The sequence below is a fragment of the Copidosoma floridanum genome, unplaced genomic scaffold (assembly GCF_036245765.1).
Source record: "Copidosoma floridanum isolate Cflo_tuat_1 unplaced genomic scaffold, Cflo_Japanese_pri ptg000019l, whole genome shotgun sequence".
Lineage (NCBI taxonomy): Eukaryota > Metazoa > Arthropoda > Insecta > Hymenoptera > Encyrtidae > Copidosoma > Copidosoma floridanum.
The window spans coordinates 15287209-15309940 of NW_028321896.1; the positions used below are offsets into that span (position 1 = coordinate 15287209).

General features: G+C 40.9%; 4 protein-coding genes across 7 annotated transcripts; 2 read left to right on the plus strand and 2 right to left on the minus strand.

The window, feature by feature from the left end:
* The first annotated feature begins 4419 nt into the window (after positions 1-4419).
* Positions 4420-12661, plus strand: LOC106636666 (zinc finger CCHC domain-containing protein 24). 2 transcript variants are annotated; one of them, XM_014349136.3, is made up of 4 exons: positions 4420-4702; positions 5219-5407; positions 10412-10588; positions 11619-12661. In XM_014349136.3, exons 1-4 carry the CDS (start codon positions 4469-4471, stop codon positions 11730-11732), a joined length of 714 nt encoding a protein of 237 aa, XP_014204622.2. In that variant the 5' UTR covers positions 4420-4468; the 3' UTR covers positions 11733-12661. The 2 variants fall into 2 exon arrangements, with proteins under 2 accessions (XP_014204622.2, XP_014204625.2); XM_014349139.2 differs by having other exon boundaries at positions 10424-10588.
* Positions 7952-9235, minus strand: LOC149374555 (protein yellow-like). The gene has a single exon (XM_089593540.1). The coding sequence runs from the start codon at positions 9233-9235 to the stop codon at positions 7952-7954; it is 1284 nt and encodes a 427-aa protein (XP_089449666.1).
* Positions 11540-20599, minus strand: garz (Sec7 domain-containing protein garz). 3 transcript variants are annotated; one of them, XM_089593422.1, is made up of 20 exons: positions 20158-20599; positions 19449-19647; positions 19145-19372; positions 18957-19063; positions 18372-18876; positions 17922-18298; positions 17664-17841; positions 17459-17586; positions 17188-17376; positions 16790-17125; positions 16523-16731; positions 16191-16436; positions 15619-16120; positions 15026-15535; positions 14560-14931; positions 14132-14476; positions 13617-14060; positions 13476-13541; positions 13005-13373; positions 11540-12907 (listed from the first exon to the last, which is right to left on the minus strand). In XM_089593422.1, the coding sequence occupies exons 1-20, from the start codon at positions 20266-20268 to the stop codon at positions 12812-12814; spliced, it is 5517 nt and encodes a 1838-aa protein (XP_089449548.1). In that variant the 5' UTR covers positions 20269-20599; the 3' UTR covers positions 11540-12811. The 3 variants fall into 3 exon arrangements, with proteins under 3 accessions (XP_089449548.1, XP_014204621.2, XP_014204620.2); XM_014349135.3 differs by having other exon boundaries at positions 13005-14060; positions 17471-17586; XM_014349134.3 differs by having other exon boundaries at positions 13005-14060.
* Positions 20600-21277: 678 nt separating this feature from the next.
* Positions 21278-22727, plus strand: Prosbeta7 (proteasome subunit beta type-4). The gene is made up of 5 exons (XM_014349037.3): positions 21278-21459; positions 21696-21902; positions 21983-22129; positions 22208-22406; positions 22489-22727. The coding sequence occupies exons 1-5, from the start codon at positions 21299-21301 to the stop codon at positions 22588-22590; spliced, it is 816 nt and encodes a 271-aa protein (XP_014204523.2). The 5' UTR covers positions 21278-21298; the 3' UTR covers positions 22591-22727.
* The last annotated feature ends 5 nt before the right edge of the window (positions 22728-22732 follow it).

The window sequence follows — 22732 nt, forward strand, 5'->3', positions numbered from 1 at the left end:
GTTATAGTTGGCTTTGCGTGCACATCCTTGACTCGCTCTTGCAGCTAATACATGTGTACTTACATAAATATACATAGATACACACACACCCAGCTAGCCGAAGTTCAAAGGTCGAAAGTCGTGTGCGGAGTATATAGCTTTTGTTTTCCATTTTCATTGTTTCATTTTTCAATGGTCCCCTGCATGCACGGTTTTAAAAAACGCACACATACGGCAGTTAATATCATCGCGCGGTCGAAAATTAATTTGAATTCGAATTTTCGAGAAATTCACCGCACCGGGGGATAATAAATTTAACCTGCAGGACAGCGAACGCGTTTTGCGGGTGCAATAAAAAAAAAAAAAAAGTTTATGCATTACATATATGTGTGTACAAGCTGGGCCATCAGCTTCCGGTTAGGCGTATATAAATGGGTATACATGTAGCGTTATATATATTGATCTAATAAACTCTTTTTTTTTAATAACAGCACCGAGTTGCGCTTGACGCCACACAAGCCCGTGCGACACGAAAAATTTATATTTAAACTTGACGATTGCCTCGAATAATTTGCCTTGCAATTACAGCATTGTTTCGCGGGAAATCAAAAGAAACGGCTGCACGGCGCATATAATATATAAAAGGGGTATAGGTATTCGTGCAGCGCTTTGACCGTTTCTGTATGACGCGCGCTTGCGGAGTTGCTTTTCTTTTTTTAAAAGTCTAATGAAACAAATGACTTTCACGGAGTTTTTGTACATGGATATAAATATATGTATGTGCTGTTTAATCGATACGGCAAATAAAACACGTAGGTACAAGTAACTCTTCTTCCCCGTGCCATTTATGTACGCAACGTGTTTCATAATACGTTATCCTTCCTGGTGGGTATAACCTTTGGCGCCTCTTTCGATTTACCGGAAACAATTGTCGCGTTTGGCTTGGACAAATTAATATATTGTTAAAACCTGAGTTAATTTCTCGTATAGTAATTTTTTTTTTTTTTTTTTTTTTTTTTTTTTTTTTTTTTGCAATGTGATCCAAACGAGGTTCTACGTGACATGATTTACAAAGTTGGGATCATCACCGAGCATATACTTGAATAGTTTTCAGTTTATCCATGCGCGAGTCATGCATTTTCCGATTATTTCCATCAACACTCCGTGTGTTCCTCGAAAAATGTTTCGCCTTGCTTACGTGGCACGTGATGAAAAAACAATATCTTATCAGCTCCCACCCTCCTCCCCCTCTCTTACGAAAAAAAAAAAAAAAAAAACAATCCTTAGTGTTGTTGAATTTCTCCTTTATCCTAACAGTAGTGCGTCTGTGGCTATACCAGCTATGCGGCCCTCATTCCTCGAAAATAACCCGACGAAGATCGAGATTATCGGTGTGCATTGTACGCAAAAGGAAGATCTGTCGACACTCGGCTATAAGTACTGTATATGTCCCTCATGGAAGATTTCTCTTTTTTTTTTTATATTACATCTTGGGACGTTGTAAAAGATCGGTATTCGTGGTTATTTACAAAATCGCGACTTGGAGGCTTTGACTATATATATATATACGATATTTTTGAATTTACCCATCAGCGTTTTATATATATACTTACTCGACTCTTTCAGACATGTAACGTGAGAAAAAACGAAACACATTGTACTCGTGTAAATCATACATCCGGTGATATCTGAATATTATAGCTATAAAAAAATGTCGCATTGATAAAAAGCTCCGTTCCAATTTGAAAACCAATTGAGATTGAAAAACTTGTCTTGCACAAGTTTTGGTAATATAATAATATAACGATTCACATAAAATCGCTTAAGTCGGCCACTTGAAAGTTCGCAGATGACCGTTTAACCAATGTACCGTCATCTTGTCAACATGTTGAAACGCCCAACCAATCGGAAGAATCGATCATGTATAGGTATGATTGTAATTTTCCTCGAAACCACCGAACCGCTCGAAAATCCAACAGCTCACCGATAACCCATATTTCCTGAGAGCCCAGGGACACAAAGGTACGATTCTCTTATCGATACGCAGAGGAGAAGAAAAAAAAAAAAAAAAGACGGGGGAGTTTACGCGTACACCGTGAAAAACGTGTATAATCGAGCAGGCGCGCATATTCGAAAAATCTAAAAAGATACGTATATATATTGTACAAGAGCTTATATGGACGCATAGGAGGAGGAGAGAGCAAAAGACCGAGGAGGGATGGATGGATGCTGAAATAGTCGAGGACGACAACTCGTGTGTGTGTGTGTGTAAACACTTGCACGCACACGGTGCACAGGGTGTATGTATAGAAACGGGTGGGTCTTGGGCCATTTTGCTTTATACGCGCGCTTGCTCTCGGCGAGCTTACAGCTTGCTCCTGCTGTTGCTGCTGTCGTTGCGGAGTTTTAATTGGCTTTCGTATACGAACGAATTGAAGTCGATACTCTATGCGTACATTTTTTTTTTTTTTTTTTTTTTTTCTCCAGTTTTGAGTGGTGAAAAGTGGCATCTTTGGTGGCTGTGACGTTAAAGTGCTTTTGCACGTGTAAAGGATCGAAAGGTGCTCCTTTGAAAGGATCATTATCAAGTACGTGTGTTATTCTAATTTCTAAGATGTTTTTTTTATTTTTTTTTATTTTTCCCCAAGTCATTTATGCAAAAGCTCTTCGAGAGGAGTATCACCCAGAGCAAGAAACATTGAAAAACAAGTAGTTTGGTCGGGATCGCGATGTTTTTTCAAGGTTTCTTCGATATATTCGGGACTTGAAACTGCATGGTGATCATAAAATTGGATTAATAAAGAAAAAAGAAGAAAAAAAAGTGTGTGTGTGTGTGTGGTTCGATTAGTTTTGTTGAAAAACGTATCGCCCGAGAGCGGCCAACTCGCGAGCTCATGCTCCACATTAACTTGGCTTTTAAAAACTATTTTTAATCGCGCGCAGACATCGCGCCGCGAGTACGTGCGTATATACATGCAACATAAGCACATGTTATATATGGTTCCTCTGAAATTTTCTCCGGTATTTTGTTGTTTTTCCTCTCTCCTCTCTGTAAGCTGTGAACATTTTTTCCGAGTTGCAGTTTGTTCATGGGACGGAATTACATTTTCTAACCGAAGTGCGTATAGTTTTTTGTAACGCTTTTATGTGAATGATTTTACACTTTACAAGGGGGTACTTATCAATTAAACATATGGAAAAAGGGTTGTTTCAACACATTTCATGTGTATAAAAATGATTTAAAAAATACACACGTATGAAATGTAAAATTACCCACATAAAAGCGAGTAAAAAGTGTTACAGAAAATAACCCACTTTGATTTGCAGTGTATAGATCGTTTATAGACGTGGTTTTAGTTTTTCTTTCGAATTAATTTGCAAGTAAGTTTAAAATGTCTTACGGTATATAAGAGAGTCAAAAGTCTATATGAAAAAAAAAAAAAAAAAAAAGAGTAACGGTTTGAGCGAAAAATTGTTGAAAACCGAAGGAACAAACAAGATTCAGCGGCGCGCCGCTTCGGAAACAACAAAACGTTTATTTATAAATGTCAGTCCCACTTCCCGAGTCGAGAAAACAATTTGTGACAGTGGCGAAAAATGATGTAAGTAATCGTCAATGCCAAACAAAAAGAGAATACCTGCGGGTACACATATGCGCTCAAAAAAAAAAAAAAGTAACAATGAAAATCTTAATCCTTCGACGCGTTCTCAAGTGGAATCAAACTAAAATCCCCCATATATGAGCACGACTCGCGACGATTTCGTGGAATTAATCTGCAAATCCTCGGCATCGTATGATAAAAACTCGCTCTTTCGCCCGACGACATCCGGTGTCGCGTATAACCCTCGGCTCTTTGTCTCTGTACGCGCGCACGTAACGTACACACCCGCATCAGTCATACCCTGCACCATACGAAATGATATAACATTGTACACACGTATATATATATATATATATATTGGCGCGTAAAGGAGTCGCGCGCTATTTAGAGTCGAAGGAGCATTTCTTTGTAACACCCGTAGACGTAACGCGATATTTATTATAATATGTGTATATCGTTTGGGTCCAGCGAGAGAGAAAAAAAAAATACGTACAGCCGCGTCAGTGTATTAACTTGATATACCCTCCCCCACCCCCGCGTTCCAGACCAATCAAATGCTAAACAGAGAACCAGCGTGTCACTCGAGTAAAAGCACAACAATGTGTCCTATATATTGTATGTACATATTAAAAAAGCTCTGCTTGAGATGCTGATGAAGCGTGCAATGCTATATACACATATATATATATAATAACGTGTTCGCGTGTTTTTTTTTTTTTGCTTTGTACATCCACGGCATATATATTATATTTATGGCTCATTCAAATGAATGATGGAAGATTTTGTGGTGACCAAAGTATAGATCGAAGAGCCACGAATTGTCCGATGATCGAGCGAGGGTGAACATTGGCCAATCCTTCCCCTTTGTATACGGAGCACGGGGGTAGATGACCATGGCGACCTGCAGGCCGCCTCGAGTTGCGTCTCACCACCACCACCACCACCTGCAGGTACTTTCGGGGGTGCAACAACAGGCTTATCATCAGCCGGACTTTGCAATGGTGAGCAATGGCCTGTCTTCGTCGAGGCAGAGCTTGCAGCACCTACGGTATTCGCCGCAGATCCTCGATATGGTCTACTTTGCCTTAGCCGATCAGAATCAGCATCGACAGGCGGAACAGGTGCGTTTGGTTTTGTTTTTTTCCTCTTCCGGGTGCAATTGGTCGAGGAACGAATTTTATACTTTTCCGACGATTCGCGAGACGCGAAGAAACATACGTTGGAAGGCTTTAAAGGATATCTTGCATTGTCGGTAAAAATCTTTTTTTTCTTCTTATTCTTCTTTTGCATATTGAAAACAATCACAATATCACATCAAGAGAATTGTTGGATTCGTTTTCGTCGTTTTAATACGATTATTGCTTTTATTGTCCTTGTAAAACGTCACTTACCTTGTATCGGAGTATATCATTTTTACTTTTTTCCTTACCACTCGGTGTAATGAACCTTGCGTTTGAACGTTCCCACGTAGAGCTTTGAGACTCTACAGGATTAAAAAAAAATATAAAAAAAGGCTCATTTGTACTTACGTTGATTCGTGGTTGGGGGAAAAAAGAAAGAACAAAAAAGTTTTGCAAAACCTAATTACCTTCAAACAGTTTGTCATTTCAGTTGAAATAAACGCATTTAATTTGCAGAGCAAACTAGTATCGGGGCTGTGGAACAGCGCTTTTCCGGGAAAAGGCCTCACGGAGAGCATCAACGATGTCGCCGACTACTTTAGCAATCTAAACTTAATCGACAAAAAACATAACAAAAAACCTCCGACCGATTACATGTGCCACGTGTGTTTTAGCACACAACACTACATTAAGGACTGTCCGAAGGTAAGTCTTTTTTATATCCTTGCACCAATTAATTTATGCTCCGATTGAGAAATTCGGTGGTTCAATCATTTTTCTTAGTCTGAATTTGGTTGTAAAATCAATATCAGAGGCTGAAACGGTGTAAATTGATGCACTGTCTTGTCGTTGTATCGTATCGTTCAAGAAACCCAATAGAGACTTTTATAAATTTAAAAAAAAAAAAAAAATTGTTTATTCATTCTTACACCAAATATACACAGAAACATAATTCAAACAGCTTGTAGTTTTCCTTTTATTAAAAAATATAAAGATAAAAATAGTAGCGATCCTCGATGATTTAAAAACAAAAAAAATATGCGTTTGGGAGGCGCATCAACGATCCCAGAAAGACAATAGAAATATCATCGAATGATCAACACTAGTATAATATTTTGTGAAAATTTATTTGAGAATCCCTTCACCTGTCAATCGTACACGAGCACGTATTTGAAAGCTTTGGCTCGATGCCATCACATGGGTATCGCATCAGCGCCCGCCTCGCAGTGACACAACATACTTACGTGTCCGACCCACGCTTTACCGGCTGATATTATTTCGAATAGTTTTTAAAGGTATAACAAAAAAAAAGTAATTTCACAAGAGCCGTAGCTGAATTTTCCATGCTGGTTGTTGTAGCTTTCAAAAGTTTCCAGGAGCGTGGAAAAATGTTTAAAATCTTCGACGACGCATTTGTTTGGTTCTTCAAAGGTTTTAGTGAATTTTGTGCAAACCCTACAGCTAAAAATATTTATTCATTTACATTTTATTTTTAATTTGAGCCGTTCCTTGGCAAAAACTGAGAAGCATAGCTGGAAGTTTGCTAGAAAAGTTTTCCCCTTGAAGGACACTAAATTTTATCTATAATTTACAAGTAAAGAGTAAAGAGTATAGCCAAATGAGCCTCTGTCAAATCGAAATGTGTCACAGAAAGCGTTTGTTCACACACGACACAATATATGTACTTGTGAGAATCAGTCAGTCGGCCCATGACGTTACGGCGTCACGTCGCTCCAATTGAGTGTTAATTGAGCCACGCAACGAACATCATTTGCCTCCTTTGCTTATTACTATAAACGCACACTTATTTACCATCTCTTGCACTTTCACGGTCTTTAATTTTTATTTCTATAACATGATATATTATGTGTATACATCGCGTGCGTGACGTAATGTGTAATGTATTGTTTATGTACATGGCAACACTCGAATTTCGCTCGCGATAAACACGCGCGCGAGATTTGACACCTTTAAAAAGTATATAACACAATGCATTACTGTGTTATAGGTATACCCAAGTGACACTACTGTCTACGTAAATGCCTCTAGTTTGAGTTTTTGTGTATTAATGGCCTTTTGAGATTATTGGCATTGCATCGCGTGTGAAGAACAATTCACTTAAATCTGCAAACAAAAAGGTAGAAAAAGATCGCGTGTGAGCAAAAAAATGAAAAACAAAAAATGCACAATGAGATTTACATGTCATCGTGTCTCGTATCTAGAGCCACTTGATTGTCTTTTGGCTTCGCTGACTTACTTTGTTTTACTAGATTTTCAACTTACGCACGCCTATACTCTCTTAACGATTAGAAAATGACAACAATAATGAGACAGAAGCTACATCTAGTTGACGCAGATAAATGAAAAAAAAAAAAAAAAAAAAAATTTATGAATCAGCCAGAGCTTTTTGCGGGTAACACATATTCATCACCATTGAAAAACGTTTTAAATACAGTATTTTACATATGATGTTTTTTTCAACCTACAAGAGTGTCTATCTACTAATTTTCGTTATATTTAAAATATCGATACAAACGCCAGCTGCTGTGAAACAATATTTGTCGTTTGAAGCCTGAAGATACATTGACTAATAGAGAAGAACGTACGATACATAAAATACACATCCATACGAGATTTGCTTTTGCAATTTTTTTTTTTTCTGCAATAAACAAAATACAGACTGTTAAGACGTTATCTTTGATTTGAATTAGGGCTAATATAATTACACAGCTTAAAATAAGTAAAGTAATTACAAGGGGTTCGACATGTTATCGGATAATGGGGTCAACTTTATCACTTTTTTTTCTTCCTCTCCCCCTTATACCACGCACATTAAGTTTTAAAGAAAACAGCAGGGACATGTTCTTGCGCCAACTCAAACCTGCCTCTGATAAGATATATTGTACGTGGTACGGTTCAAGAAACTCTCGCTCCTCGATACACGTCTTTTTCCTCGTGACAATTTCAAGTTTTATCTTTTTTGCACACAACTCGACGAGGCTTGCACACAATATTATGGTGTAGGATGGATAAAAAAAAAAAAAAAAAAAAAAAAAAAAATCAAGTAAAGTTAGACAAAATTTTCAATTATTTACTCTTTGAGTCCGTTTGATGTCTCTCAACTCACATCCCGAATGACACCACCGTACAAAACCACACTCCTCGGGTTATTCGATTCCCACGGTAAATATCAAGTACAAGCACTTCAGTGGGTACAAGTAAACGCGATCGATGATCGGTAAACACCCGTCACACGACCAAGGGGCTCGTAGCCCGTGCAATTTTCAGATACAAACAAACAAACGAGCCGGCGAGCACCACGATGGTGAGATTAACGACCAGCAAAACAACGTCCGTGCCCAAGGTCAATCGGCTCATCGGTGCCCCGGTAGTAGCGGCCCAAGGTAACCCCGGCACCGTGCCGTTCCCGTAGTACTGGTAGCTCCGCATCTTGGCCTGGAGCAGCACGACGGCCTGACTCGCGACTCCATCGCCCAGCTCGACCGAGCCCACGAACCACAAGTTGCCCCTTCCGTCGAAGGTGGGACTGTGCAGCGGAGCGCTCGGCTTCTCGGCCCACTCGACGTCGTGCCGGGTCACAAGGTAGGACGGGCTGTTCAGGTCGCACTCCAGCACGGCCACCGGCTCCTCCGTGGTGAGGAACATCACCCCGCTGCTGGACACGAGCATTTCGAACCAAGGCTGGGGCGCCACGCTCAACTCCTCGCTCGCCCGGCTGGCGTTGGGGCTCAAGCTACGGTCCTTGAGGACGCGGGTGGGCACCTGGAACACCTTGTGCGGTTCGTACGTCGTGTAGTAGAGCTTCCGACCGCTTCCTTCGGTGTCCGCCGGCGACAGCGACAGGCTGGTGACGAGGTCGTGGCTCAGCTCGACCTTCCACGAGGTCAGGCTCCGCACCGAGAAGACGATGACGCCCTGGTTGTCGCTGTCGTAGTCGTTGATGTAGGCGAAGCCGCCGTCCTCGTGGTCCAGAACGATGTCGTTGAGCTCGGCGCTCTCGGGGCTGGCCACCTCGGTGGGAAACGCGTAGTTCTGTAGTACCTTGCCCCCATCCTCGAGGTCAAGGACGACCAAACGGGGCGGGCACTGGACCTCGCTGCTGCCGCTGTCCAGCACCCACATCCTGCCCACGGGGTCTATCTCAAAGTTCCACACGGACTGGAAGCCCGAGCAGTCTCCACCGATCTGTTGCATCTCCCAGTTGGGGTATGGCTGGAGCATCGGCGATCTGTTGCCACGGGGTGCGGCTGGGGTTACGGTCAGGGCGGCCGGCACGCCGGGGACTCCGTAGCGGGAGGTGGTCAGGTACATGTTGCCCTTCCAGATTCTGATGCTCTCCAGGGTGTTGTTCTCTTTCACGTAAGAATTGTCCTCTACCGCTTGGCGGTAAGTCTCGTAGGAGGGCCAGGTGTAGTTTATGCCGTCCGTCCACTCGAACCGGACCTCGAGGCGCTCCTTGGCCAAGGCCCGGCCGTACACTGTGCCCAGTAGTATCGCGCACTGGAGAAGCATGTCTTTCCTTTTTCTTTTTCAAAAATGCGAAGTCTAACCGAACTGCATTTGTATCGGTTTGATACAACGAAAATTGTCCGAACGAGGAGATTCTTTTTGCCAAACGAGCGGCAGAGGCGAGCGCCAAAGAATGCCACCAAAGCCAAGTGGTATGTACAACTGAGACGTAAGAGGGATATACGATAAAAACGTGGGGCTTTTTATCACCAATTGGTTCGATCGGCGCTTGCCTCTGCGTTTATGGAAAGATTCATAGCAAATAATTTCATTATGTGTATCTCTTTATCTGAATTTAAAACCGAATTTTGCGAAATTGTGTGTGTGTTTTTTTTAACGCATATCATCAGTGTTATCTATATTTATGTGTATCGTTCATCGCACTTGGTATTTTTACATTTGGTTATCGATTGGAGTTGTATTTCAATGCAACGAAAATTTTATACGAGAAAAGTATGCTATACTGTAGCATCTCCAAAAATTACGAGTTTCTATATTAATATACGCAGTACCATATTGTACAGTAATATTTCCACGTAATTAATTGACAATACTATTACATGGGATTGAATTATCTTTGAATTTCGCAGCTGCAAAATTTCCCGGCAACATTACATGTTTGCATCAATTTGTTATACATTAGGCATGTCCGAAATTTACTTTAAGAAGAGAAAATGTTTCAGCGTCCACTTTTTTTTTTGCGCCAAGTTTGCTGTCGAATGAGAAAAAAAAGGTCCGCAGAGTTGCTTGTACCGCGTGACGTCGCGTTACATCGACTGTTCAATAAATTGCTCGACATCAAACGATCAAACCGTATTTCACTCAATCGGGACACGTGAAATTTATTCAACGTGCTCTCAAAGCCTATTGCCATAGGTATATGTATACGCTGGAGCAAGAAAAATTTAATTTTGGCCCAAGCGTGCTTTTCATACCCTTTATACTTCGACTATCGATAAAACTCAATCAAGCACAAACGCGATGGCTTTTAATTAAATTTCGACTTGATTAAAGTCTTACGGTGATCTGAGAGTTGCTTAAATATTAAATACGCTTTTTCGGGGTGTTAAAAAAAAAGGGGGGGGGGGAAATGATTGAAACATATAGAGAGCACAAATAATAAATAAAAATCATGCGTGTATGAAAAAAAAGAGGCATCCGTGTTGATGTTGGAGGAAGAAATTGTTTCAGGCCCGTCCGAAGGGTGATGGAAAAACGCCGTACCAAGGCAAGAAGCGTTGCTTTGGTGAATACAAATGCCCGAAATGCAAGCGCAAATGGATGTCGGGAAACAGTTGGGCCAACATGGGCCAGGAGTGCATAAAGTGCCGCATCAATGTTTACCCGAACAAACAAGTAAGTTGGACAACAATTTGTTGCTCGATAAAACTCGAGCCTGGAAAAATATATACCTACCGCTTCCTCTAATGTCCTAAATTTTTAATAATTCGTTGGGAATTAAAATATGTAAAATAAACGAGGCGCCGTACAACGGGGCAATTTACGTTGGAAGCAGTTTAAAAATAACTTGTTGTTTTTGCCTCTAATTTTGTTGATCCGACCAAGGCTACTGAAAAATACGCTCAAGTAGGGCGTGCAAACGAAAAAAAAAACAAAAAGTGAAAATCACTTGTATACACTTACCAGAGAGCGGATACGAGCCAGTATACTTCAGGGCTGGTGTTTCAATGCATTATTTAAAATGTTTGAGGAATTACCTATATATTTCCGAGTGTTTGGGTGTAAACGCGGTCAGTTGCTTCAACAGCAACGTATCTAACGTTGTACGTGTGTACGACTGAGCCGTGAATTATATAAGGTGCGTCGAGCTTTTCGGTAAACGCATAAACGCCAAGGCTAATTATAGCCGTAATTTCGCTCGATTCCTCTCTCTCTCTTTACCTCGACGATTTCTCTGCAAAAACGCGAATTCCGAGGGGCGCACGTTCATAGCCCTGTTTTTTACAATACAGTCGTCCAATGAGTGAGTTGAAAAAAAAAAGACGTGAGCTGCAATTGCTTTGCCATGATACTTTTTATTGATAAGTTTTTTTTTTTTTTTTTTTTTTTTTTTCAATTAAAATAAAAACACCCGCGACAATTGGAGTAATAAAAATAATCATCCGCTAAACTTCATAATTTCTTTTTTCTCCCTTTCACACATAGTACCGTTACACCGGCGAATATACACAGACTTTTATAATAGATATTTGCACGACGTAATTTGTAACAATAAAATAATAGTAATTAAAATTAAAAACAAAAAAGAAAAAAAGAAAAAAAGAAAATAAAAACAATAACCATATAAAAGAATAATAAATATATTACAAAAATAATACACAACACTCACTTTGGCCAATTTTGTTTTTTTGTTTTGTTCCCTCAGCGGCCCCTGGAAAAACCGGATGGCCTAGATGTGTCGGACCAGAGCAAAGTACATCCGCAGCATCTTTGCGAGAAATGCAAGAAACTTGGCCACTACTGCAGACGCGAACAGTGAAAGAGAAACGACTCGCCTTGTACATTAAAATAATCCGGACCACTAACTGGACCTGAATCTTAATTCTTATCTACAGGAGCTCTCATTAGAGCTCAATCACGTGCAACGGACAAACTATCCAAGATGTTAAAATTACTAAATACAAACAATGTATGTACATATAGAAGATTTAATAATCAAGGGAAAAAGAAGTATAACATTTCAAGACGCTCCTTTGGAAGAAGAATTAAGATTTCATGTACCGACATATACAAGCCAGGCAGTCAGATGCCTTACGCATCGCTCTCATTTTTTTTTTTTTTTTTTTGTATTTTTGTATAAACGCGCGTACGTCTGGCTCTCACGGGTATCGTTGAAGAAGTCGTTTAGCTCACGAAGGTCAGGAATCTTGTGAAGACAGCTTGGACCGTTCCAGGCACTTTATTAATAGCGCCGCGCTTGTATATGTTTTAAGAAAAGCGTACCTTACGCACATACACACGTTTATGTGTGTATGTATGACGATAAAGTAGACCCTTCGTGCCTTACCGCGTTCAAAGAGAGATGTCTTTTTTTTTTTTTTTTTGCTCTACGGTAAGTATATGTTAAAAAACGACGCGTTTAAGACGCAAGAAAAATCTTCCGATGTGTATAAATTTTTTTAATTAACGATAACTCTGTGTACATAGATCCGTTGTTTTAGCTCTTGTCTTTGTTTTACTCATTAGTCTTTTCAATGTACCTCAACGATTATCTCTACGTTTTTCTAAAAAATTTTTATGTATCATCCTGAAATTATAACGTAAGTTTTTGTTTAAAAAAAAAACAAATGATGTTATTATTACAGTTATTACATTGTGTGTGTGTGTATATATGCATCTTATAAATTATCACGTATAACATGCATATAACATCGGGCCAAATATACAAGCCAAAGATTCTAACGGGCTACGTAATCATTTTTTGTTATTTTCCTCGTGTTTTTCCTTACCCATATACTCAGAATTTACGTTCATTGAATCCATTCTTGCATTACGACTTTATGCACTATGAAAAAATTCCGTATAATACAATATACACTAAGAATGTACAGTACGTGGTCAAGGGTTGGTCACGACAAACAGCCGATCTGCCGCCGAATCTTCACTGAAATACGCCGCCGAGTTGAATATCATTGTGGTGTCCGATGTCGACATCTGCAACAAAAACATCAACATACAGTCAAGTGTTTGTTTTTTATTTCAATGACCCGTTAGAAAAGTTTGAAAATTTATAATTAAATTGCCCACGTACTTCAGCCTTATTCGCGCAGTCCGCAGAGTTACCGCCAGATTCTCCGTAAAGTTCACTGTGAAAAACTTGCATCTGCGGCAAGTGTGTGTACTGAAGATGGGCGGGCGATCCCGTTTCCTTAATACTAATCGTCTGCTCTCTGTAGTCAGTCTGATGCTGCTGTTGCTCTTTAGCACTCGAGTCCTCGAGGTGGTAAGTCTGCTGCTGCTGTTGCTTTTGAGGAACGGGTCTGTAGAGCTGCGTCGTAGGCTGAACGGCAACGGGACTCGCGACGCTTGGCGGCGGCTGACTGACAAAGGTGATGACTTGCTGAGGCTCCTTGGCCTCGAGAACTAGCGATGAGCGAACTATTTTGAACGGCGAAGTGGGCTGCTCCACTTGCGTCAAGCCTATTGCGATCGGCGAGAAGGACTGCTCCGGCGGGCTGATGGACTGCGGTGTCTCTTGTGACCCTGGAGAAGTTGAGAGTACACCGACAGTCGCCTCTGACGGCGGCGACTGGGACATTGGACTGCTACTTTGCTGCTGTAGGTACTGCTGTCGGACGTGTTGCATGTAGAGTTGTTGTTGTTGTTGCTGCTGGATTTGCTGGTGTTGATCTTCGAGCGAAGCAGGAATGGGAATAGGACAGGTGAGTTCCTGCTGGTCTACGAGGCTTATTACGTTAGGATGTTGCATTGTTACTTGATTCGTTGGAGATTGGGATTGTGGGGCTATCGTGGGAGACTGAGGTGGCATTTGATTCGTGGGGGACTGCGACTGTGGCGGTGACGAGGGTGGAGGCGAAGGCACAGGCTCGGGAAAGAGTTCTGCCTTCAAATTAGGAAGGAATGCATCGATTGCTCGCCACGTTGGTGTCCACAGGTAAGACTCGCACTGTAATACACCGGCCGACGCCATGACCAGAAGCATATTCTTCAGGGACTCGGGAATGGCTTCGTACAGCATCTCGCTTTTGTCGGCATGCATGTAGGATCGCAAAAGATCTAATACTGTTAACCAGATCGGTAGAAAGCCCGGTAACGTGAGTAGCGGATTCAGGTGATGAAGGAAGACCTGCAAAAAAAAAAAATGTTAATCATTGAATCCAAAAGTCTACCACGATAGTTGGGTTTTTGAATATTTACCTTAGACAGTAGCATGGCGGCCCGAACTCTCGTCTCCTCGACAGCTAATGGATCTTTTGAAGCTATTGGGCCGAGCAGTTGAGCCAACAGTGGAAATAGCACCTGCTCGAGACACTGTGACCACTCGATAGCCGACAACTGGCTCAGATCATGAGCTAGTAGTGTGCTCTGAAGCGAGGTGATCGCGGCTGCACGTACTGCACGCCTCGAGTCGCAGCAGAGTCGCGCTATGCCCTGCAGCAGCGGACGCCAGGCTTGAGACCACAACGATGCTGTCGATATAGCGTTCTTGCCATCGACACCCGTCGCGTCACCACTACTTTCTTCCGCCCACCAACGAAACACCTACGTTATTCAAAAATAATCAGCTTAAATTGCTCATGGAAACAAGATGATGATAATTATTTAAACTGTTGTGCAACGTTTACCTGGGCGGTTTTGGTGTGGAGCGTGTGCATGAGGTCCAACAGTTGAATGGGCATTTGTTGATAAGCCGGTGGTTCTTCAGCACCGATGGGAATGCGGCTACGCTTGCCAGCCGGACAGAGAACGGCCTCCGCAAAGGTTCGCACGCAACGGACGCAGAGTTCGAAGTTGAATGGCGTGACGTGAGCAACGTCGCGAACAAGAAAAGTCAGACTTTCGCAACACTTGATCAGCGAGGCCGGGTCGTGCGTTTGCAAATCACGGTCCAAGACTATCGTGTCCGCGGCTACCGGTAACGGAGCCTCGGTGCCCGTTGGTGAGACTAGAACCCATTCTGGCACTGGGCTTAGCGACCTTTGATCCAATACAGTGATCTGCGTTACAAAATTAACATTACCCATTTGTTTAATTATTATGGTGATACAAGAATATTAGGATTAAAAAAAAAAAAAAAAAAAAAGAACTCACAGGTGAACGGCTACCGCTCATCGTCTCATCCATCACGGCATTCGACACTTGCTTTGGTTGAAGAGCACCAGCTCCGGAACACTCCAGAAGATTGAAAACCACTTTCCAGTCTTCGGTACTGTGAATGTTTGCCGCCCCTATCTTCAACAGCTCAAACAACCCAAACGAGATCTGTCGAGCGAGCGGTGGTACCGCAGCCGAGGGTAACTGGGTGAGGGGCATCAGAGGCGGTAGTACAGTGCAGGCGAGCTCTTCGCTGCGCAGCAGACGGATCGCGAGCCTCAGCATGCCGATCGTTACGCGCTCCAGTAAGAACGGCTGGCCATCGCGGGCTGACATTGTCAACAGATTTTCAAGATGCGTGTGTACCGCTGGCCAGATGCAGCTGACTCGATCGCAATTTTGAATTGTTGTCTCGAGCAGCAGTTCCAGCAAGAAAACTGAAGTGCCTTCGTCGTTCGACGAGTTGGCCGAGATCAGCGCTGTGACCAACGATTGTAACGACTCGACCTGGGGACCGAAAAATTATCGTTCCTCAGGAAAAGCTTAACGCTATTGGATTCCGAATACACGTGTAAAAATCTTATAGTTACCTCCAAGAAGTTGCTTTCCTCGATGATTTGTTTGAGGTAACAGTGCGCGACGCACTCGAGAGCTCTTTTCTTAGCCACGGCCTCAGCCGGGTGCGGACTTCGCGAAGTATCCGAGGTGATGTACGAGTACAAACTCGAGAGTATACTCTGCTCGACGGGCGGCTGTTTGGGCTGCGGTGGATCTCTGGCGATGTTGACTTTGCCCGACGGGTCGAGAAAATCTTCACCCTCGGTCATGTCCTTTGGCAGCAGTTTAGCTTTGAGGAGCATCTGCAAACAGTCGACCATGTTCTTCCAGGAGGCGCGCAACGCGTTCCCGTGTAGGTGACAGATTTTAAAAAGGGTGCGCGTTGCCAGCTGGCAGGTTCCGCTGCCGCCGAGCTTCAGGACGATCTGATCAGGCTGGCCGCCAGCAGCAGCTAGACCCGTGAATTTGCACAGGCTCACGATAAGCGTGTCTAGATCGCTGGTCATGCCGTAGTGAGCACTTATTGCAGCACAGCTGTTGATGTCATTAAAAATGCGAGTTTAATGAGCTTTTTGCAATTTAAAAAAAAAAAAAAATGCTGTACCTAAGAAATGATTGGGCGACTTTACGCTGTAGCGTGCGATCCGGGGCTTTGTCGTAAGCTTTGCAGAGCGCACTGATTATTGGAGCCCAGGCACGCTCAGCTAATTCTTTGTCTATGAATACGCCTGCATCACCGACCTTCACGTACACGCTTTCTGGACTCGCACTTCGACGCAAGAGACACTTCCACAAGTAGTTTTCTTTTATGAGTCCGGTTTGTTCGGCTGGCATGACTATTTCTTCGTTTCTTCAAGTAAACAACCAAACGATATTCTTTTATCGACCGATCGAAAAAGGTTTTTGTAAAAAAAATGTAGTCAGTCAGGTACTTACTTTATTGCCGTGTACACCTCGTCCAGCATGTCTTGATCGAAATTGGCACCACCGTTGACGTTTTTCACGTTTTTCTTGAAATCTTCCGCTGTCATTGGATTGATTAGCCTTTTAGCATTGTGATTGTGCTGGTCAGTGTTCAGTATTATTATAGCGTAAGCTAATATATAAGCGGCTTCAGCAGAAGCAAATGGTCTGTTGTTGCTTTCCTGAAAAATCGTATGAGTTGTAGAATCAAGTATTTTTGCAATCCAATTTGGAACTTACATGCCAGTGTTCGGCAAATGTTTCGAGCAACAAGGAAATGAGCGGCGCTTCGCCCGGTAATCGAAACGTTTCGACGTATTGGCGAACAGCGACGTCGATACGCGTGTTTTCGAAATCAAAACTATTAACGAAAGAATTCAGGATCCTTGTGTTTTCTTTTTTACTGATGTACTCTCCAATAGCTTTTTTATCCAACGTTGGATTTTCTCGTAAAAATTTAACGATCTCATCCGGGTTTGGGTTTCCAGGAGTCTCACCGAGTAGTCCATGCTCAGCTAGCTTGGCTATACCCTTTCTTGGATTTTCATTGAATTTCTCGGAACCAACAGCCAACCACTAAATTATGGAAATATTAATCAAAACATGATCTTACTAATAAAAATACTTTCCATGTATACCCTTTTTTTAGTTTTAGTTTCCAATAATTCTTCTCGAGATGGGAGATTCAGCGGGGCACTGTGTCTTGAAGGTTTCAACATGTTTGTGTGGCCTTTAAATCTTGCCTCCATATTGGCAATCAACGTAAAAATCGCATCCAACGAAATGAATTGCATACTATACATACTTCCCGTCATAGTTGATGCATTCTAAAAGACAACATAACAAGCAACGATTATTACCAATGATAATCCTGTTTTGAGCGTGCGCAAGCTGTAGAAAAATTCTTACATTGAACAGTACCTTTGATAGCATTTTCATCAACTCCTCATACAAGTTTACAGAATACAAGCCACAATCATAATTAATAAACAACTCTGTAGGTAAACCAGGTATTTTCCACAATCGAACTAAAGTTTCTACATAGCAACAAATGAAAGGTGGTAACGGAAAACTACAAATAGATTTGCATACTAATGGCCTGTGACATACTTACCTAGCGCGAGCTCTCGTTGCTCGTAAAATATTTTATTCGATTCTGTATTTGCTAATTCCATTAATTTAACAATAAATTGCTCGAATTGAAATTTCAAGTGTTCTCTTTGCGATTCAAAGAGTAAAAACGATACTTGCATGTTGGCAGCCAAAATAGACAACCTATCTGTACCTAATAACTAAAAAAAAAAAAAAAAAAAAAAATTTGATTTCAACTTTTGGACCACATAAAGTATGCATAATAATTAATATACCATACCAAAATCAAACTTCTAGACAAGTCATCTTTAGCGAGAGCAAGCAAAGATGGAAAATTCGACAAAGCATCAGCTGCTACTTCCAAGGTTACTTGCAAAAGGCTCAAGCCTAAATGCATCATGATTTCGGTGTTCTGTTTATCCAGAGGACTGCAAAGTGACACCAAGAATCTGAACAGTTCTCGTATACACGGCGAGCCATATGGTGCGTGTTGTTGCGCCGTCATGAAACGAACACCTTGCGAATTTACGTATTCTTCGACTGACTCACCATCAACTTTGGCGGTCAATCCTTTAGCGCCGTTATTTGCGTCATCAACCGACAAGTCTTCAACACTGCCTATAGGCGATCGCACGAAATCAGCACTTGTTTGATTGTCTACAAAATAAACATCAATTTAATATAATGTGAAAACCTTGGATGCATATAAGAAAGAAATATTAAATTTTACCTGAATTTCCTGAGACGATTTGCTTGGATGAATCAAGTACTGGTGAACATGCTTTACCCTCAACTTGCTTTTCATTTACACTGGAACTAATTGATTCTTTGTTTTCTAAATTGCTACCTTTAGCCTCAGTCTCATTCTTGGGTGCTTCACTATTTTCAGATTCTTTTGAAACTTCACTTTGATTAGTTTCTGAAGTTACATCATCTTTATTGTTATCTTTACTCGAGTCACTCTTTGATTCACCAGTAGTATTATCTTTCTTATCATCTTCAACTTTTTCAGAATTAGCTTGATTCAGACAACCTTGCATGTCAACAATATTGCCAACAGGTGTTGTCGGAGTGGTTGCTAAATGATTGGATTTCACCCTTGCTACAGGACTCATTAGTGGAGTCTCTGGATCATCAATATCATCGAGATTGGATTTTGACTTTGGTTTTACATTACTAATTTTGCTTTTCTTTGTTTTATTTTTTGTATTTTCCAAACTATTTGTCCTCATTTTCTGAAACAAATAAACAATTCAATAATATTATAAGGTTAGTACAATATGGTTATTTACTTTATAAAATTTAGTAGCCTTACTTTCATGCTCAGTTGGCCTCTCATGTCATCTACAAACTGAGGCAGCCTAACAAAAAGATGCTGCACAATATCTCTCAGGCAGTGCTCTGCTGTCCTCCTCAATAACTCTGAAAAGCAAATCAAATATGCATATCACTTATGCTACTTTTGAAACTACTAAACTTTTCAAATAGCCATAAGAATCTTACCACTGAGTCGTGTTTCCAAACATATCCTAAAACAACTGAGCAGAACTTCGCACATGCTCTCATTAGACAGATTATCGCCAGGAGGTGATAAGACAAGAGACCTCAAAACCTGAAGAATCTTCATGAGTGCCACCCCATCGGCGGTTGAATCTGTCCCAACAAATCGCGTACGGGTAACGGCATCAGCTATGGCTTCCACACATGGTGCAATGGCAGGATGCTCGGAATCTGAAAATTCAGTGTGAGTTGGTAACAAAAAAAAATTACGAATGGAATATTTAAATTATAGGAAAAGTTGGATTACCTAGAAGACCATAAGATATAATTTTATTTACAGCAGACAGTGCAAGACAAGTGACTGGTCCCGTTATTTCTTCGGACCTAATGATTTCTAAAAACGGTGCCATGAAGACTCCTGGTTCTAATTCAGACAAGTGCTTGACGTCGTTCAAAGTTTCCTTAAGAGTTGACAGCCCTTTCATGAGCGCATCTTGATCTTCATCCTGCAAAATCCAAAAACATTTATCTATTTAATAATAGTTTTTATAGGGTACAAGTATGATGAAAAAAAAAAATGTATAATTTTTTTATTTTTAATACAAATAAATTTCTACATCGATAAAAAACAGAAATACATGTACAACGAGAAGCATGTACTAGACTTGTATGTCATCATCCAATTATAGAAAAAGAAAAAAAGAAATGGCCCACAACAGTTTATTTCTTTTATGTCAAATATGTGACAGATTTAAAAACCCAAAAACAAGGATTTGCACAACGAGCGCCGATTTTCAAAGCAAATACCAGTCACTATTATTCGTGAACCAGCGCATTTCGCCTCTAATGGTGCAAAATCACGCCAAAAAACTGTGCGCGTTCACTCTCAAGTCTTGCTATTTTTAAAGCTAACGCATATTGTCAACATTGCACCGGGTAGACAAAAACAACCCCAACATATGACACCCTCCTGTCACTTGAATCACACGATTCCTAAACAAAATTCACCCCGTTACCTGATGGGAATGCGAGGACCAGCGAACACCGCGTCTCATGGCTGTCATGAGGAGGCTGACCTCGCCCTCAACGACGAAAAGGCCACCACCTGGACAGTTGGATCTCGCCATCCTGGCTGGCTTTTTTTCCTCTCCTCGGGCGTGCCAAATTCTTCTTGTCTATCCCTCACACCATCGTTTTGTACACAAATCTAGCTTTCTCAGCACAATAAGTGCCCGGCTCCTGGCAACAGCTGCCAGGACAGCAACGTTGTCGTCATACGTACTCCCACGGGTAATGTATATTACCACCTAATGATGATGATGATGATGATGATGAGATGAGCTACACGTATGAGGTAGTGTGTTTATATATCAGATGGATGAGCCACGACAACGTCGACAACTTCTTCAAGAGAGTGGTGGTGGTAAACTGGGATATAGAGTGGCGGCTGCTGCACGGCTGCTGATGGCATTTGGCATAGTGCAGACACTGCAGGCGAACTGTGCATACATCTACGTATAGGTATACTAAAGTAGATCTAATAAGAGGTAGGTAGTAGGTACTGAAATCTGAAAATGCAACGATGATAATGCTGACACTTGCGGGGATGTGATGCGTACATTAATTTATAGAGATATAAGAATTCTTATATCTCTATGAATGCGTACGGATGCAATGGTTTATACTTGAGTATGACAGGTATGACTATCATTTGTCGTCAAAGTGCCTAATTGCCAAATAAATTATTTACAAAATAAATATGAATATGAATGTTCCGACTATTAGCCTTACGACCAATTCTTGAAGTTTGCTCCAAATTTTTTTATTTTTCATCTATAAGTACTTAGGTACTATATCTTTCGCTCACGTACCTTTTTTTATTTATCTCGTTTCATTAACACTCAATTATCCAAATGTACGACTTGATACAAATTTTTCTATATTGAGCACCAAATTGTTTTATTAAAATTACATTTTTGGCGGTCATATTTTTTATTTTCAACCAAATTGCTCGTCAGATATAATTTTTAAATTGACTTGAAAATTATTAGATTTTTAAATCTTGAATAATCGAGTTTTAAAAGGTATCGAAAGAGAGAACGATCGACTCTTGAAAAATAATCGATGTTTGAGTAGAAGAATCGTCCATCCCTGAGGATGACATTTGAAAACTACAACACAAGTATGCAGTTCCCCAATCAAGCCGATTATTTCAGTTCCGCACCCTTTTGGGGCAATGGCCCGACTCCAGGTGCCCTTTATAACTTCCCAGGCACGTCCACGACCAGCCCCGACAACCTGGCTATCAAAAGAACACAGTAAGTTTGATTTTTTCCAAGCTTTTCTCATCACCTTAGCGCTGCTGGTGTGCTCCTTTTTCTGGTTTTTTGATGAAGTTAGCTGTTAATATTTGTTGAAACTTGTAATGTAACAAAAATATTAATGTCTTACCTTGGATGTGCGATTATTGTACGCAACTTTTAAATTTATAAGAGCTGAAAGATGATTCTTTTGACCTAACCTTTAAATCGATGATAATTTGACAATGTTTCAGTACTCCGATAGTTACGGGCACGTCGGTTCTTGGTTTGCGCTTCAAAGATGGTGTTTTGATAGCTGCTGATTCCTTGGGATCTTATGGCTCACTTGCCAAATTCCGAAATTGCCAGCGTGTGCTAAAAGTTAATAATAACATTATTGTTGGTGCTGGTGGTGATTACGCTGACTATCAGTACCTCAAAAGCATCATCGAACAGAAGGTGTAAGTTTACTCAAATAATTTTTTTAGAGCAATATTAATATGTTCACATGTATGACAGCTTGTTTATTTGATTGATGTAGTCTGGATGAACAGTGCCTTGATGATGGTTTTACACTCAAGCCAAAGGCTCTTCACTGTTGGTTGACAAGAGTCCTGTACAACAGAAGGTCCAACTTTGATCCATTATGGAACAACTTTGTAATTGGTGGCATAGAAAACAACGAGACGTAATTATATTACTTTAAGGATACCTACTTACTCTGCAGTCATCACAAAGTGATTAATCAATTTTTCCTGATTCTTAGATTCTTAGGAACAGTCGACAAATTGGGAACTGCATTTATGGATTCTGTGATTGCAACAGGTTATGGAGCCTACTTGGCTTCTCCAATTTTAACCAAAGCTTATGAAGCCAATAATCAGATGAGCGAAGAAGAAGCTACAGATCTTATCTACAAAGTCATGCAAGTTCTTTTCTACCGAGATGCAAGATCTTTTCCCAAGGTAATTATATCGAAATGCAACAATGACTCATGATTAATGGTATTTGGTGGAAATCATGTTAATCATGTTTATCATTTTTCAGTACCACATTGCAGTAATCACAAAAGAGAAGGGAGTTGAAATTAAAGGACCAATTACTATCGGGCACAATTGGGAGGTGGCTGAATATGAGCAAACCGAATAACATAGATTTGAAGTAACTTCAATTTAAAAAAACTCCAAATTATTTTTTACAACTTAGCTATGCATATTTCACCTTATTGTTTTTCACAAATGAAGCAAAAAATAGAATAAATAAAAATCAACTTTTTTATTATTAAATTAAT

Excerpts from the sequence above, each read along its gene's own strand:
- LOC106636666 (XM_014349136.3), top strand. The coding sequence starts at position 4,469 with ATGACCATGGCGACCTGCAGGCCGCCTCGAGTTGCGTCTCACCACCAC. Across the intron at positions 4,703-5,218 it reads AGCATCGACAGGCGGAACAG|AGCAAACTAGTATCGGGGCT; the intron begins GTGCGTTTGGTT and ends TTTAATTTGCAG. Across the intron at positions 5,408-10,411 it reads ACATTAAGGACTGTCCGAAG|AAATTGTTTCAGGCCCGTCC; the intron begins GTAAGTCTTTTT and ends TGTTGGAGGAAG.
- LOC149374555 (XM_089593540.1), bottom strand. The coding sequence starts at position 9,235 with ATGCTTCTCCAGTGCGCGATACTACTGGGCACAGTGTACGGCCGGGCC.
- garz (XM_014349134.3), bottom strand. The coding sequence starts at position 20,268 with ATGGCGAGATCCAACTGTCCAGGTGGTGGCCTTTTCGTCGTTGAGGGC. Across the intron at positions 17,377-17,458 it reads TATCAAAGGTACTGTTCAAT|AATGCATCAACTATGACGGG; the intron begins GTAAGAATTTTT and ends GTTGTCTTTTAG. Across the intron at positions 16,437-16,522 it reads GAGGTGTACACGGCAATAAA|AAACGAAGAAATAGTCATGC; the intron begins GTAAGTACCTGA and ends GTTTACTTGAAG.
- Prosbeta7 (XM_014349037.3), top strand. The coding sequence starts at position 21,299 with ATGACATTTGAAAACTACAACACAAGTATGCAGTTCCCCAATCAAGCC. Across the intron at positions 21,460-21,695 it reads CTGGCTATCAAAAGAACACA|TACTCCGATAGTTACGGGCA; the intron begins GTAAGTTTGATT and ends ACAATGTTTCAG. Across the intron at positions 21,903-21,982 it reads AGCATCATCGAACAGAAGGT|TCTGGATGAACAGTGCCTTG; the intron begins GTAAGTTTACTC and ends TGATTGATGTAG.